Raw genomic sequence first — 17,383 nt, forward strand, 5'->3', positions numbered from 1 at the left:
TCGGAAGGGAAAAAGAAAAGACGGCAAAGTGAAGAAGAAAATCTATTAAATAGAATAGCGGGCAGATGAAACGAGACCGCCCGTTATTTTGCTTCCTTGTGATTCGTTCTTTTAACTCTCGCGCTTTTTCTGAGTGTGTGTGTGTGTGTGTGTATGCAGTGGTATATGGTATCCACATACGGCAGTGTATGTGCTCTTCAAAACTCAAAACTGGAAAAAAAAGGCGAACGATATCACGAAGGGTGGGGTGGGGAGAGACAAAAGAGACACGGCGTCGGGAGCGCGGCAGTTGTGTGTGTGTGTGTTAGTAGTTTGGCGGTGTCCTTTTGATGACGCAAAAGCGCCGCGCTCCAACTACTTTGTCCTTTTTTCCCTCTTTAGTTTCTATTCAGTCTTTTTTATTTTTCAGAGCTGATAAAAAAAAGTCTTCCGTCGCGTTGACAATAGGGCACGACAAACGGTAGATAAAGAATCAGCCCACCACCCCCTGTTGGTGGTCCAGGGTCTTCTGTCTTTTATTATTATTATTTACGTGTCTTAAGTACTGCGGGAGGGGAGCCTTTGACTAGTTTTTAATTGTGTTTGAACTTCATGAAGTAGTGTGGAATTAAAAAAAAAAAAAGATGGCAATGAAAATAAATGAAGGTAATTAAGTCACTAAAAAGTTCCCTGTCGTTTAGGTTGCCCATTTAATACATTTATTGGTTTATGACGTTACATAATCCAATTGTCATAATCATAATCATAATAATAATAATAAGTGCAGCCCGTGAACAATCTCCCTTTGGTCTAGTCTTGGAGACACGAAGCCGACGAAGATTGTTGTTGTGTGTACCGTATGGCCATTGGCCAAACACAAGGGGTGAATATGATGACATTGTCTTTTTTTCAGTGTTTGGTTTTTCTTGAAGCGATAGTCCCCCCTGCTGCGGTTGCGAATGAGGGAAACGGGAGAGACGTAGCTAAAAATGGGAGAAAAAAGGCCTTTTTGTTGTTGGTTAGGGTTTTGTGCGTTTTTTAGTGTTTTTTACGACTATTTGGACGTTTCAATCGCCAGTGGAAGGTCAGAAAGATTGGGAAATTCCAAACTGAACGCTAAATAAAATTGGAAATAAAAACGAGACGAGGAGGAGAGAGACAGAACAGAAAAGGAAAAAGAGAGTCGACGCTTGTGGAATGCTATGATGCATAGTAGAGTCAATTATAAATGTTTTCCTTTTTTTGTGTGTGGATTACACTCGGTGTCTATTCAGTGAAAAATAGACCAAAGGAGAAGAAAGAAAGAATGAGATGGGGGGTTCTGTGTTTCATTCTTGTATGGAATTTTTTTTTCGTTGAATTTCCTTTTTTCCCTTCTTGTTAGTGGACCGTCGAGAGAGGGCTGTCAGTTCACTTGTCTATCATTACGACGAGTGGCCCTGCTGTGGTCTTGTCACATCACCTGCTGAGTTGAACCAGCAGACAACCTGAAGCCCGTAACGCGTGGGCCATGGGTCTTGACGGGAATCTTGCTCTCGCTCTCTCTCTTTTTCTCTCGGTCGTCTTGTGCTACGGTTAAACTCTGCAGGTTGTCCCTTACCATTTTCATTCCTCCTCATCGTCCTTTTTTTCTCCTGTCTCTCCAGTCTCTCCTTCCTTCTCCATTTGCCCGCCCATATTCCCGGACGCAGTGACACTTGATGCCAAGCCGGACGAGCACGAGCCAAAGGGCCCCATTCCTTTTTCTCATCTTTCCCTTTTTTTCTTTCTTCCCTACCATGTGTGTATCTCACAATATTTAAGACACACCAGGACTCTCTGAATTTGGTATTGACTCGACTACAGCTGTTTGCGTTATCGTTGCCGTTGTTGTTATTGTTGTTTTGTTGTTGTATTATTCTTTATTCTCCTCTTTTCGTCCCTCAAACACTTAACAAACCAAATCACCAATTGCCCCGAAACAGACACAATGGGCACCAACAGCATAGGAATGCATACACTTAAACAGTCACACAAGACACAAGTCGTCTCTTTCTCTCCTCTTTTCTTTTCTTTTCTTTTCTTTTTTTTATTATTTGTCGTCTTCTTTTCTTCTTTTGCTGGAATTCTGTGAGAATTTTTCTTTTTTTTTTCTTCCTTTTTATAGACAGGTTTAAAATTTATAGAAGGGGTTAAAACAGCGTAAACATGAAATTGCCCAAGACAGAGAAAAAAGCGAACAGTAAACGCAAAGCGCAAACTAGTCCGAGCCGAACCGGCTAAACATTTTTTTTTTTTTTTTTTTTTTCAGGGTAATCCGCAGAATACTCAACTACGTTTTTTTTTCTTTTTTTTTTTTTTTTAAATCGAACTTTTGTTGATTTAAAATAAAATCAAACAAACAAAACAAATTCAATGATTAATTTAGCTGAATAATTCACAAAATGTTACGCTTGCTACAAACACTTTGTCTACAGAACATTAAAGAGAAACAAATATCGTTTTGGATTTTTTTTTTCTTTTGCGGGGGGTTTTACAAAATTGTGGATAAAGAACATCGATGTTGTCGGGCTGCCGGAAGTGGTGAAGTTGTGCTGATCAATCCGGCGTCTCGCTGCTCGGCGTGTAGTTGTTGCTGCTGGTGATGGTGATGATGGTGGTGATTCATCGTAATGCACAGTGGGCTGCAACTGCATCCCAAATGGGCTGATGCACTGCTACCGCTAATGGGACTTGTTGTAGTCGTGGCCGGATGGTGAGGGTAAGACGAAGCGGCTGCGGCTGCAGCGGCGGCCGCTGCCGCTCCGTAGTGAAAAGGAAAGAAACCCGCCGCAGCGGCCGCCGCCATGGTAGCGGCCATCGATGGCGGCGGTGGTGGAGGTTGTAGGACCTGCATAGCTCCTGTCGATGATGTGGCTGATAGGCTCATTGGTGTCGACGAAACTCCAACTGCGCCAGAAATTGCACTGGGAGCTCTTGCGACGGGACATTCCGAATCGTAGCTCGAAGCTGCCGACACGGGCCGGCTGCTGTTGTTATTGGACATTGGTGACACCCTGTCGTCTGGTGTCGGAGATTTCTTGGAAACGGATTCGTGAATTGAGCGCATCATTTTGTGGTGGGCGACCAGCTGCGAATCGAAATTGGCCAGATGATGGTGATGTTGCTGTTGTTGTTGATGGTGGTGGTTGGCCGACCGATGTTGAAGACCAGCCGAGGCTGGATGAGTTAGCGGATTGAAAACACCCGAGTCCATGCTGTAATGGTACCACGGAATCTGGACGGCTGTAGCGGCGTGTAGCGCTGGATGGCCGAGAGTGGCGAAACCCAAATGGAGACTGGGCAATTGCGAGGCAAAGAGCATTCGCGAGTAGTTGAATTCTGCCCGCTCGTTGGCCGTTTTGTCAACCACCGCGACCGATGTCGATCCTGATGAAGAAGCCGAAGACGACGGAGCACTTGAATGCGCCGCCGGAATTGGTCCGCCAACAAGGTCCGATGAAGAGAAGAGTGATCGGTTAAAACTGGGCAGAATTGTCGGATTATTTGATTGCATGTGATGGTGAGAATGCGTCGGTAAATGGTGAGACATTTGATGGTGGCGGTGATGCGATCCAGTGTCCACTGAAAAGGAATAGCGAGGCGATTCTTTGGTCTTGCTGCTACTGGCCATTCCGCTCTTTGGTTTGCGACGTGGTCGGTATTTGTAGTCCGGGTGTTCTTTCATGTGCAACGCCCTAAATTGATGGGCTAGTTGTCATCAGTCATATAGAATATGAGGGCTAATGATTCTTACCTGAGTCGTTTGGCTTCATCGATGAAGGGCCGTTTCTCCAACTCCGTCAGCATTTTCCACTCGGCACCTGTTGTTAATACAAAACAAATGTCGTTGTCAACGAACGCGATCTTGACAAGTAAGAGAGTGTGTTTGATTGCTACGGCCACTTGTTCCCGACGCATGTGTTTGTGAATTTTTTGAGGAAAAACCGGTACGGGACCGGGACTTACCGAGTCGCTTGGAAATCTCCGAGTTGTGCATTTTTGGATTGTCTTGTGCCATTTTACGTCTTTGCCCTCTTGACCAGACCATGAATGCGTTCATAGGCCTTTTGATGTGATCATTGTTGAGGTTGCTCATGATGTTGACATTCCTGATGTGACCACCGACGGGTGACGAAGATGTCGACGATGACGATTCGACACACATTGCGGCCATTTTTTAAAATTTTATTCTTTTGCGATAACAATCACTCGAGGAATATAACAACGTAGGAGCGTTTTAAAGTTCTTAAAAGAGACAATCGGGATTCACGCACGTGACACGGGTCAAGAAAAACACGCAAATGGCAAACAAAAAACGATCACGGACAGAATTGCTGCCACCGTCGCAGTTGAATGTGATCTACGGCTGGGAATCGACCAAGCAGAGACCTTATGTGAAATATACGAGTGGTTGATGTGGAAGGGAGGGGGGTGGTCGGAAGGGAGGTGAAGGTTTAGACAGGAGAGAAAAAGATGGGCATGGAGAGGGGGGGTGTGTCAATCCCGCGCCGACGCAGAGATTCAATGCGGGATTCCTTCCTGGTAAAAACGGTCTGTTGTCTTTTGAATGTTTTTCTCTTTTTTTTTCTTTTTGTTCTTTTTTTTTCGTTTCTTTCTTTTGGGAAGATCCTAGGAAGAAGGAGGAAGAAAGGGGGGTGGCGACGTTTGTTTAGGGCCAGCTCAAGATTGGCGATCTCTTCCTATGTGCGTGCACGCTCACGTGACATGCCCTTTTGTTCCCATTGGCAAAGAAACAATGCCCTCCTTCTATTCAGAGGTTTAAGCTCCTCCTACACGAGCAGCACCCACTTCTTGGCCGACTGCCTCTCACAAGTCACACGCTCCATCCCTTGAACATTTTTCACAAGTGTTGCCATTAAACACGCGCCATGTTTTCTTGAATCGACCTAGTTAATTTAGAGCGTATTTTTATGCATGCATTTAGGGCACTGTTGAAGTAAAAGAAAGGTGAAATTTACCTTTTGCTTAAAGTTTTGGGGTTTTCGACGCAAAAATGTTGTTGCGAGACAACTTTTTGTTATTGCTCCTTGTAATATGCTATTTTGTCCTCCCTCCGGTTGCTGTTGTTGTTGTTTTTATTTCAGCTCACACAAGGTCGGTTACTCATAAATTGGAAATGGTTGTTGTACAGGTGCGTGGGCCAACGTGGCAAAGTTAACTGGGCCATAAGCCGGCGTGTTTGACAGATGGGATGTGTTCCTGTTCTGTGTTTGTTGGACTTACGTGGACGTCTGCGTAGACAGAAGTTTCATTCAGTATACGCAAAAAAAAGTAAAAACAATTTGTTTGAATTTAAAACCGAAGCATTCAAAGGAGTTTGTGGTTCTACTCTGTAAGCTTGTTCACTCTCATGTTTAAACTTTGTCGTGGTTTTGGAAAAAAAATTTGAAATATATATATTCCACATTGGTCTATATCGTTATGCCTTTGCGGTCTGCAATTTGAAATTTTTTAAACTATGCGTTCAAATGTTATTAAGCATAGCCTCACGATCGACTTCTTCGGCTGTCCGCTAGAGAGCATCACCAGCTAGCGGAGTAGAAAACTTTAAATCGAATGATAACATACATCCATTTTGAATAGAAATTCAATAAGAGATGACTTTGCTGGTTTGACTCTGTCTACTTTTTTTTGTTGCTCTTGTTTTTTTATTCCTTCAAAAGTTTCTACCGATTTCGTCGTCATTTGGTCCTTGTGTCCGAGAGACCGGACAATAAAATAGAAAAGGGTTTTCTATTTGACGATTGCTTTCTCGAATAAATTCTTATTTTATCAGCGTATGCTCTGAATGCGTCGCTGAAAAGAATCTATAGATCAATTTGAATAATAATGATAGCAAATCATTGAAGCTGGTCCCTCTTACTATACAAAAAATAAATAAAAATAATAATAAAAATCAAGTCGCGAAAGCGTGCGGTTTAGTGATGCAAATAGAGTTTATTATTGAATCCATTGCTTCACTTATTTTTTGACTATGCTGAACGAGTTGTTTTTCATTTGTTTTTTCTTGCGTTTGCCGAAATCAAATCCAATTAATGAAGGGGCTTCTAGTTTCTTTTATGTTTTTTTTTTTCTACATCCGGTGTATTTCCCGACATGTGTAGATTTAACGAAATTTGGCGGAAGGGTATTCTACCTAAGTAATCCATAAAAACAAAAAACAAACAAACAATCAAATCGAATGAGACGACACAAGGATACGTGTATGTACATTCTTTGAGTTTCGTTTGTAGTCAGAATCCACAGTGTCATGACTGTATATATTCCACGACGACGACAATGATCCCGTCATCCCTCTCTTGTCACTCGTACAAAGAAGACTGGTGACGAGCACAGAGAGAGAGAGTAGAGATAGAGGTGAAGAAAACGCTGTTAAAAAGGCATCCCTGTTATGATTTTGAATTTCCAGTTACGTATAGAAGTTGGTTGCATTCCAGAGGACTTGCTCTGTGTTGTGCTCCCTTCTTAGTTCATTCAAAAATAACACCGTTCTGTTACTACATTGAGTCAACACTTACGAACCCTCAGGTCTCCTCCTCTTGTATAGCTGTTGACTTTTAATTGAGATCATTTTCCCGCCCTTCTCGTCTTGTATACGCTTTTCAAAAACTCTGGGATTTTTCAATGTCCCATTAGTTACAGTCTTTCGTTTTTCATCCAGGATGAATAGAAAGTTTGAGAAAAGAGAAAGAAAAATGGAGGAGTTTCTTCCTGTCATTTCTCTCTTGTCTCTCTGTCACATTTTGTTGCCGTCATAGCTCTGCCACTGTGTGGAGCTAGCTGCTTTTAGGAGAGGAAGTGTGGAAGAAGTTGTCACTTTTCCCGGACATATCTTTCCCTTTATCTTTTGTTTCCCTCCCATTTTTCTATTTTCCCCCCTTTTCTTTGCTCGTTGGTCGTCAAAGTCAGCGTCTTCTTCTTCCATCCATGTCTCTCATTATATTTTCCTTTTTATATGTAAGGGGGCTGGTTGTTTCGCTTTTCCCAGAAATCAAGTGTCTTTAACAGCAACCAGGCACACTTGAGTTTTCTCGAAGAAAGAAAAGGAGAGTCTTCCATGACAATAGTTTTGGAACAGCGAACAAAAATAAGCATTGCCGAAACGTAGCTCCTTTCTTTTGGGCGATGTCCATCCTAGTAAGAATCTTCTTGTTTTCTTTTATACTTGGAGGGACTTTTAGGAAGACAAGAAGGAGAGGAAAGCAGCAGCGTCACCCAATCTGTAACAACACTGTCGAAATCCCATTTTCTGCCTAATCCGTCTAAAAATATCCCAAATTCTATATTCAAAGAGTGAAAAGAACAATTGATGCTCCAAACGCGAAAGTATTTCAGAAATTGAATCCGCTCTGGCGCACACTAGTTGTATTGTATCCGTCGTCTACTAGTATTTTTCAAATTTTTTTCGGCTACGGTTTTGTAAATTCCTTTTGATTGCGTACCCTTTTGACTCGAATCGAAATAAAAACAACGCAACTACAATCACCACCCAAATTACAGAGAACGCCCTTAAATATTGACGAAGATTGTTTTTACTATTTGTAGTAATTTTTACCGTGGGCAGTTCAATCAGTGGCCTGCATAGACTGATCATAAACAATCGAACAAAAGTTTTAATTTTTCCTCTTGTTCCAGTCTTTTTATTTTTTTTTTTCGAGTAGAAATAGACGACAAAGATGTTGGACGGGGTGAAATGTGTTTTTGTTGTTGTTTTGTTTTCTAACTGAAGGTTTTTCTCATTGACGGAGTAGCGATCAACTTAACGAAGTATTGTGCAATTGTAAAGGGCCGTTGAAAAGGAGGTCGATACGTTAGTGCTACTTTCACAGTGAAAAAGAAGAAATTGGGCATCATTTAAAGAAGAAGAATAAAAAAAAAACAAGATTGTTTTTTGCAATGACATCCTCTCTTTCTCGCCTTTTCATACTTACTTCTAAAACAGCCTTTTGTTGAAGTAACAAGTTGTCATCCTTTTTCTTTTCGGCAAGTCATGACTCTCTTTCTCACCTTTATTTTGAGCTCCCGGACGAGCGAAAATTTTCATTTCTTTTAAATATTTGTTTTCATATGCATTTGTGATTTCGTCGTGTATACTACCTCATAGGTAGGCTATAGTCAACGTCGGGTAAAGGCAGCAGGTTCACACCTGTGATAACACGCATGCATCGATGCTTTGATGCTTCCTTAAATGTTTTATCATTTCCAACCAAAAAAGAATTATTGTGAGACTTGTACTACCGGCTTCTATACAAGTCCTCCGGCTCGTTACGCTTTATTGTCCTTCTCTGCATATTGTTCTTTCCTACTGTTACGGATGGTAGTAGCATCGCCACTAGTAGTAGTGGTAAGAAAATGTTATTCTCATTTTTCAACTGTCTCGGCTCTTTCTGAAAAGAAAAATACTCTGGTCTGTATTTGGTTAGGCCCTTATATTTCGGTTCGGATTTCTTACACTACATGCAATTGTTTCACGTATGGTGTCAGCCATAGTCTCACTGTAATATGGCAAATTTGCTACGCGCTTTGCTAATCAAATGTAAAAGGAAGTGAGAGAAAGGAAAAATTTGGGCAATTCGTTTCGCACTTGATCGACATCTTTTCATTTCCCGTTGTTATTGTTGTTTTTGTATTATTGTAATAAGAGAATCTCTTCGTCATTGCAGCCAACCTCAAATTTGACTCGTTGCTTTGTCCTCGGCCAGTCTCAGTGTCTCTTTTAGGAAGCGAATCTAATTAGTTGTTTTGGAGTAGCCACGAAACAGATCCGCAATGGGGAATAAAGCGAGTTGTACACAGACAACTGTGGTGGTGGTAATTCACTGCGAAACGTTGAAAAGGTCGACAAAAATTGAAGCCATTTTTGTTGTGCGAGGTGGTAAGCGGCTCCAATTTTGCCCCGTTCAGCGACTCCTGCTGTGAGAAAAGGCAATAATAGACAAGCAAAAAAGAGAAAAGAAGGAAGGAAAAGAAAAGTATCTTTACAAGGATTCATAATAAACGTTGGCTTTTACTATACAGCACTGCGCGTACTGTATATATTCAGCCCCCCATTTTGTTTTGTTATATTGGAAGTCTAAAAGAAAAAAAAAAGGAAGATTCTTCCTCACCAGCTAGTGACACAAAAGAGGGCGTTTCGTTTGCAAAAGAGATTGTCACGCTCGAAGCGATGCTCTTTTGCTGCATGCTGGATCTTTTTGGATGGGATGTCGAGGCCCATCAGGTGCCTAGAAAACTTCTCTCGCTCGTTTTTTTTTTTCTTCTTCTTCTTCTGTGAGAAAAAGGAAGAAAAATATGCCAGCCATGACAGCGTTTTCTTTCCTCCTCATCGAGTGCCAAAAGAATAGAAACCAAGGAGGAGAAATAAAGGCTACTTGTCTTCGTCAAAAGCGTCGAAACAGTCCGTCCAGTCGTGGAAATATTTTCAACGACTCCTAGGGGAAAAAAAAGAATGGAAAAAAGGAAACACGAAGTAGCTAACCGCATGTGCGTGAAAATGCAACTAGGTAAAAACACTCGATGGAACGTGAACACAAGCAACAAGAGCGATGGGTCCGTCGCACGAAAGTTGTTGTTGTTCATGCTGTCATGTTGTTTTCTCGTCTTTTCTTTGAACGCTAACTGTGAGCGACCATTCAACCGATGACAAAAAAAAAGTTCCTCTTTTTATTGCTTACGTACCGAAGCCCTTGAAGGATTCAAGTGGTTGGTTGCCAGAAGGTACGTAGTAGTATACTACTATGATTTTTGATCTATCGACTAGCTGCTGTGTTTCCCCAAGCAGACGGATCAAAAATAAATAAAACAAAAACAAATTTGAGAGGTCAATGGAATAAATTCTCAGCACAGAAGCAGTTGCTGCCTGTTGTTGTAATAATAATAATGATAATGGCAATGAGTCCACTGCCAACAGCATTCATTACCTTAGTTTCTATTATGTCGCGGACCTTTTCTTCCGAATCGGTTGAAGCTCTCGATTGTTTCTCTCGCTGTTTTTGTTGTTGTCGTCGACACTTTTGTATATTCCGTCCTATAAATATATTTTTCCCCTTTCTGTCAGTTGCTCAAGAAGAAAAAGCCCTCCGCCCTTCTTTAAAATCAAATCAAAAGGTTGTTTTCTTCCTCATTTTTTCGTTCTTTCTTTCGTTGATGAAATGAAATGAGAAGAGAATCAAAAGATTCGTGGATGGTAAACCCCCAACTGTGCCGGCAGTCGAGAACTTTTCGAAACAATCTCGCTCGGGACAGAAGCAGTCAGCTAAGAAGCAGCAGGTTTCTTTTTTTCCCATTTTTAACCTTCTCCGTCTTTTTTAAACACAAATACTTTTTCTCTTTCGCTCTTTTCAGGGTCTCCCATTGATTCCCAAAAGCTATTGTGGTCTTTTTGTTTGGTTTTTAAAAAAAAATTTGAATTGCAAAAGAAAATAAAAGACCTAAAATACTTTAAATGAAGGGAATCTATAGACTTTTGGCCCAAAAGTCTTTAGTTGGTGGTTAATGTATATTCTACTCGGTAAATGACAATAATTTCATTTGCCAAGGGAAAGATCTCGGGGTTTCCCGTTTGGTTTCGTTTGGTTACTTTTCCTTGACTGAGGTCATGGAAGACGAATGAAATGCAATATTCAAGTCCTCATTTCTTTTGATTTACTTGAAATATCAGAGTTATTGCGTATGCCGACGAGTTCGTTGATAGCTCTGATAGTCCTCTCATTTGGAATGAAAAGGTGCCTTCTGAGCGCGAAAGAGAAAGTTTAAACTGGAAAGTCATCATGACATTAGCGTTTGAACATCTTTCACCAGCCTACGCTTCTCCTCAGTTGTCATGTGCACCTGAATACTATAGCCCTGCATCTCTATCTATGCCTCTCGCTTTCTCTCTCTCTCTCTCTCTCTCTCTCCCGCTCAATGTCTGTGTGTCTGTCCTTGTCGTCTGAGCTTTGGTTCTTTGAATGCGGCCGAGAATATAGCACGCGAAGAGAACGCCGGCAGTATGGAACTTTATTGAAATGTAAGCCGATTAGAGCCAATGAAAAGCCGACTAGCGTGTCATTGCATCTCTCTACTGTCTGTGTCGGAGGGAGAGAGAAGGAGAGGAGTTGAGGGGCGCTCCTCTTTTGCCTCTGTGATGATGTGTCTGTGCGCTAGAAGATATCACGAAGGCCCTATTGTTCCCGTACGCGCACACAAAAAGCGCGACTGCTTGCTGCTGCAGACAGAACACAGGGAGCCGGAAATTTCGCCCACTGCAACGGCGGGAGGAAAATCTTGTCGCGCAGCAGAGCGAAACGTTGGGGCCCTGCCACCGTACTGGTGCTGGTATTTGAATCAGCGGCTAATGGAACCTATTATGATCCGTTGCTTTCTGCTTAGCGCCATGTGTATATTAAGGCCTGCAATGTGTATGTGGGTGTTTGGATCTCTTGATTGTCTGTGTGCGGTGCAACGTTGAACCAAGACAATCCTGGCGAATGTCCGCCGAGAATCAACTTCCGATCTTTGATTTGTCTGCTCAAGAGATGAACGTCTCACTCACTCCCTCTCTCTTTCTGTAAGGAGCCCACGGTGGAGAGAATGAGTGAATCATTGATCAGGATTTGATGGCGTTATGATGAATGCACGTCTGGCCTATTCAAGATTCTCCTTTTTTTATTATTATTATTACTTATTCTATTTCTTGGCGTTCTTCTTCTGGTGGGGTGTGACAGCCGTCTGGATCATTGACTGGTTTTCCATCATGGCTTGATAAAGGACGGATTACGTTGGCCGTGTATTCATCCACCAGACACAGAGACGTCACGCAGACATGGCGGAACCGGAGAAAAGCGATTGCCGCCCCTCTCGTCATCGATGGAATCTTGGCCATTCTATATAATACAGAGACTCTGTTGGCCACCATCTTTGCCAACCATGTTGGATTTTCCTTTTTTCTTCTTCTTTTTTTGTCCGGCCTCTCACAGATCAAATCCACATTATGGACGACGAACAAGTGTTTGCGATCGGTTTAGTTTCCCTAGCAATAAGTACAAGTGAAGCGGCCAGAGAAAAAACATCGGGTACGTTCTCACAAAGCTTGAATCTTTCGGCCGTCGTCAGATGTCTTCCCTGTAATTTATTAGAAATTGATATCTAGTCCGGAATGTCTGACCCCGCTACTGTGCCCTTCCGTTTTCTTTAGCCGGAAGCTGGCGATCGGTCTCGATCTGCATACAAAAGTCATCCCACCGGATCTCTTTCTGTTTTCCATATTTCTCCTCATCCCTTTGAGTCTTTTCAGCTCTGGCCTATTGTTGTTACCGGTTGTCACTTTCCAACATATTAACAACGCCCCAATGAATCTCTTTCTCTCTCGAGGCATGTGCCCAGGCGAGGGATCTGCTGCGGATGTTTTTCTCCCCTTTCTATGATCTCCATAAAAATCTGCTCTCGATTCCAGTCCAAACTGCTGTACAACGGCAGAAAATCATTCCAGTTCTTATATTTTTATTAGGCCTCTACTGCAACTCTCATCCCTTTCAGCCCCAATCTCTTGTGTTCATACTATGTCTCTCCTCTCTTTCTCTCTCTCTGGCCCTGTGTTTATTCATGTTGTCGTCAACTGCGCTTTCTATGTGTATAATACAGCCCATAGAGTAGCTTGCCTGCAGGGCCTTTTGATATCGGAAAAAGACATTTAACCTTTTGTCCAACCGGTAGCGTGTAGTGTACGAGAGCAGAAAGAACGGATTGTGACTATTCATTCAATCAGCTGCTGGTCCGTCCTAGACGGGAAAAAAAACTGGCAACAAAGAGAAGAATGAAAGAATAAGGGTTTCTGGAAAAAAAATCTAAAATAATGATAATAATATGGAAATAAAAGGGGAAAATTCCAGCCGGTCGTTTCCCTTTTGGCGCGTGACGCGCAGCGAAACTATGCATTTTATATATTTTCTTCTCCGTCTTCTCCATTTTCCCTCCGATATACTGTACAAACAAATTTATTGGACCGGACTGAATAATAGCAGACATAGCATATAGGCTACTGCTACTGTACAACAACAACAACAGCAGTCATCTCCTTTTTCCCCCCACAGATAAATACCTTTCTATCGAAACATTGTTCCGTTCCGCTTGTATGTACTGTCAGTCGACGCCCATGGTAACAAACGAACCCAATCCACCCTCAACAACAAAAAACAACAATCGACGAGAAAAAAAAGGAGAGATTCATTCCCGACTTTTTTGTATTGTAATTTCCCGAACGATCACGCAATTTCGGTTGAGGGTTGTTATTTCATTTTAGGCTGTTGTTGTCGTTGTTGTACCGATATCAAATTTGAAGCCATCATTATTATCTAGAAAGAGGCAAACAATTGGCTTATTGTAGTCCGTATAAAATATGCTGGCAGCTTTGCTTCTCCTTTAGTTTGAATTGTCTTGGCTCCGAGTTCTCCGTAAACAATTCAATCCAAACGTCTGGAATTCTCCTTCTCTTTTTATTGAAGGTGGTCTTTGGATATTTTTAAACAAGACCGGACACGAGTAAGAACGATTGAATTGATTTTTGTTTTGGTCTCTTTCCAACACAAAATTTCAGTCTAAATCTTTGTATTCAAAGAATTTGACCGCATTATTCTTTTCAAATGACGCGCTCAAAAAAAGTTCTGAGCCGTTCCAGCGCTTCTGCTGTTCACCTGGTTTTCCATTGCTAAAATTCTTCTTTATTATTGGAGTTTCCGGTGTGTCGTTGTCAAAGAACCGAGAAGTGTCCCCCTTGACACTGCTAGGGTACCAATTGATCCGCAGTTTTGATTGATGCAGATCATGACACTCATTTCGACCAACAACTGTTTGATCGATAGTTCCATTTTGCCATGACGGCCTCGTTTCACGTCCAATCACAACGGGAACCGCCGCCGCCTCCTCCTCCTACACTACCACACCCCTTATACGCCCTATTTTTATATAGATAAAAAAAGCAGTAAGTAGAAGTGGGCGCTGGAGTAGAAAATCGAGATGGGTCCGTTCAGTTATTGACGCGATAGACGCGATCTCTAAAAGCGGAAAACTCTTTCCATTGTGCGCTTCCCTTTGTCGCCTGTTCTTTTTTTTCTTTTCTTTTCTTTTTTCGACTCCTATCACAAAGGAAAGTTAGAGAAAAAAAAAAAGATGGAAAACGTGTGTCTGTGTCCATCATCTCTGGCATGGGGCTCACTCGCATGCAGCGTGAGTTGCCTTAATTAGCGGTGGGCCCGGTGACGAGCGCACGACGGCAACAGCAGCCGCACACATGCGACCGATAGACACAATAGGCGGCCGCCGCCATTGCCCACAAAAGATTGAAAAGGATATGTGTGTAAGTAAAGCTGAGTTGGAGAGTGTGTGTGTGGTAGTGTGTGTGTGCTCACCCTGGTAACATCGGCCCACTGTGTCTAATATTCTCTCTCTCTCTTTCTCTGTGTGTCGTTGGCTTTTTCCTCCTTCCATACAAGTTGGCCGTCGATAAGGAGGAAGAAAGAAGCGTCAATGCCCAGCCTAGAAAGAGAGAGAGGATCGTTTCCTCTTCGATCCTCGGCCACAGCGCCCAACCCTCCCGTTTCCTTGTGGGGTGACGGCGAACAGCTCCGTCCCGCACAATGAAGGTGTGGACAACAATACGAAAAACCGAGGGGCTTTGGGGGGACTGTCTTTTCTATACACAGCACTGCTGTGAGCCTTTATTCTTTCTATTCTCTTTTCCATTCTCTTTTCCATTCTCTTTTCCCTATTATAACACTGGTACACTGTATAGCGTATAGTGCGCTGTGTGATGGTCGCTAGCAGATTCATTAATTCCTTTCAAAGTTGCGGTGGCTGTCACAGCCTGTAGGTCGCTCGTTTTTTTTTCTCTCTCTCTCTCTCTTGCCCGGATGGGGGGAAACTGGCCGACTCTTTCGTTCATTCTAGAGTGGCATAGAAGACGAAAATGGACGACTTAGATATAATAATGGTCAGTCTACCTTGAAGAAGAGAGTGACTCTTTGTGTCTGTCCCCTTCTCACCCATTCACGACGCCAATATAGAGAGCATTTGCTATGTATACACAATGTCCAGTTTGTGGCAAAGAATGAAACAGATAGGTGCATAGAGTTCTCAAAGAAAGAGTTTCGCTTTTCCCTTGTCATTATGACATTTTTTGTCTTTTTTCTTTATTATTTTGATTATTCTTCACTGCGTTCAATACCACAGCCGGATTTTATTAGCTTGAGGTCTTTGAGGCCCCTCCTTTCTTAATCACGGGGATACCAGCCGTAGCCAATCAATCTCATGCTCGTCGACGTCTTTATCGTCATTCCAATGTATTTTTTCTTTTTTTTTTAGTCTATTTACATTTTCGATAATAACATCTTTGTAATTGCAGATTAATCTCAACGACGTTTTTTTTTTTTTTTTTTTGTCCGTTGTGTTTGTCTTGCGTCCATTTTCTCCGGTCTTCTTCGTCGTTACAACAGGTGGAGGACGCGCTCGTCTATCGTGAAGAGTTCAAAATCTTCAAGTTTTCCGTTCACCTTCGCATTCGCAGCATCTTCCCGAGAATCACCTGGAAATGTATCGACATTATTAAGTATAGAACTGGCAATAGCTGACATAGCCCCCGTGTATACCGCTCAAATTTTTCCATGAAGCTATTTTTCTATTCCTATTCCGCGGTTGAATAATTTGTGAAATCTTGTATGTGTTCTGTGCTCAAGATTGAAGCTATATTGATTGCGAGAGAAAAATAGAGCGAAAAAAAAAATGAGAGAAGCAAACGTTAGGCTGCCTAGAAACGAAAATGTTTATTATGAGAGAATGCGACACAAAGAGGAAGATAGTTTCGGTTCGTTCCGGGCGTCTTCATCCACTGCAAAGTGGGCGGAAGACAACCCAAGGCAGCCGCACCAGCAGACCCGGCAACCCAATAGAAAGATTGAAACTACATAGAGATGTCGCAGAAGAAAGAATGAAAAGGCAAGGGAACTTTTTTTTTTTTTTTTTTTTTCAAAGCTTGCGTTGCGTAAAGCTTCGAGTTGCGAAAACGGCTTGCCTCGTCTCTAGGCATAAAATAGTTTTACTTTCGCAGTGTGTGAGCTAGAACTTGACGAAAGGTTGGGTGGTGGGTATTATGTAACAAGAGAGAGAGAGAAAGGGGCTACCCTCCAAAGTAATCATGTCGCTGCATTCACACCAGATTAAGTATATTTTTTCTATTTGTGTGTGTTCCAAACGGGTAGAAAAAGGACGGTATATAATAGTATAGTATTATAGTATCTTGGCTTTTATTCAATTTTCTTCTTGTGGGGGTTCTTTTATTCGCAGCCGGTTCCTCTCGTTGTGTTGTTGTTGTCGTCGATAGAGACGAGAGAATGAGAGAGAAGCAGTGGAGAAGAAAGGACTTTGGCAGCTGCTTTTGCCCGTATAAAATAGGTGAGGACGGAGAGGAGGGGGGGGGGGGAGTAGAAATAGAAGTAGAAGTTGTAGTTATGGCAAGAGTGAGAAATAGAGAGAGTATACAGTGTTGAATAGTTGTCATTGTGCGGTGTCGACGCCCTGTTTAAAAGTGGCTGCCTGCCTTTTGTGAGACTTGCACAGAGACTGGGAGTTAGTGTGTGATGGCCGACTGGTGCATCAAAACAGGCAACTCTAACCAATCTACTTAGGAGGGCTTCACTTATTTCTTTTGCCTAGATTTCATTTCTTATTTTGGTTGGTGGGGTGGGTTTTTTTTTTTTTTTTCGGGGAAAAAAGCTCGTTCCTTGTTCTCATTCTCGCAATCAATCGACGTCAACTCCTTCACCTCTTAAAATGTGACTGTTGTCGATGTTTATGTATTATATCACAGGTGTTGTGGGGTGATTGTTAAGTATTTTTCCGAAAATACATTTCATATTTGAATGTAATTCTTTGTGACCCGTAAAGCGACTTTTGCTGGGCTTCTCTTGAACCAAATTGCTGGCTATTGTTGTGTGATATAAATACGTAGTACGTGCTGGCGTGTTGCGCAGGTTTTCGAAAAGCCAAATAGACGCTGAATCAGCTTTTGATGGAGAAATTTTTAACGGCGGCTTTCCATCACAAAATGAATACCGTATAATATGATTTGGACGCCGAAAAATGGATGTCGGGGTTCGCTGGGGTGGATTCACGCCACGAATGACAATAGCCTCGGCGTAATGTCCACCTAGTTGTATACAAGGTACCTGGTTATTATCTATTCCTCCATCGGGGGAAAAAAAGAGGGATCCCGATGAAAAATGAAACAAATGTTTGACTGGCGCGTGTGTCCGTTTAAATGGAGAGACAGAACAAAAGGTAAAAGAGAAGACACCGAGCATTTCGGTTTTTACTGTTATTGAACTGCAGCAAA

At 42.2% G+C, this 17,383-nt stretch overlaps 2 protein-coding genes across 11 annotated transcripts in view; one reads left to right on the forward strand and one right to left on the reverse strand.

The window, feature by feature from the left end:
• Positions 1–17,383, forward strand: part of LOC124343144 (peroxisome biogenesis factor 1-like) — a 95,274-nt gene that overhangs the window by 11,850 nt on the left and 66,041 nt on the right. The window contains exon 20 of one of the 9 annotated variants that reach the window (XM_046796319.1): positions 15,489–16,913. The exons of 6 other annotated variants lie outside the window; for them this stretch is intronic. The gene's annotated coding sequence lies outside the window, so the exon portion shown is untranslated. Of the gene's footprint in view, positions 1–5,152; positions 5,313–11,726; positions 12,624–15,488; positions 16,914–17,383 lie in introns of those variants that run through there. 2 more of the 9 variants (XM_046796327.1, XM_046796326.1) reach the window with 2 other exon arrangements.
• LOC124343238 (transcription factor Sox-1-like) lies at positions 708–5,101 on the reverse strand. 2 transcript variants are annotated; one of them, XM_046796498.1, is made up of 4 exons: positions 4,980–5,101; positions 3,967–4,907; positions 3,755–3,821; positions 708–3,695 (listed from the first exon to the last, which is right to left on the reverse strand). In XM_046796498.1, exons 2-4 carry the CDS (start codon positions 4,172–4,174, stop codon positions 2,492–2,494), a joined length of 1,479 nt encoding a protein of 492 aa, XP_046652454.1. In that variant the 5' UTR covers positions 4,175–4,907; positions 4,980–5,101; the 3' UTR covers positions 708–2,491. The 2 variants fall into 2 exon arrangements, with proteins under 2 accessions (XP_046652454.1, XP_046652453.1); XM_046796497.1 differs by having other exon boundaries at positions 3,967–5,101.

This window comes from Daphnia pulicaria, chromosome 6 (genome assembly GCF_021234035.1).
Source record: "Daphnia pulicaria isolate SC F1-1A chromosome 6, SC_F0-13Bv2, whole genome shotgun sequence".
Lineage (NCBI taxonomy): Eukaryota > Metazoa > Arthropoda > Branchiopoda > Diplostraca > Daphniidae > Daphnia > Daphnia pulicaria.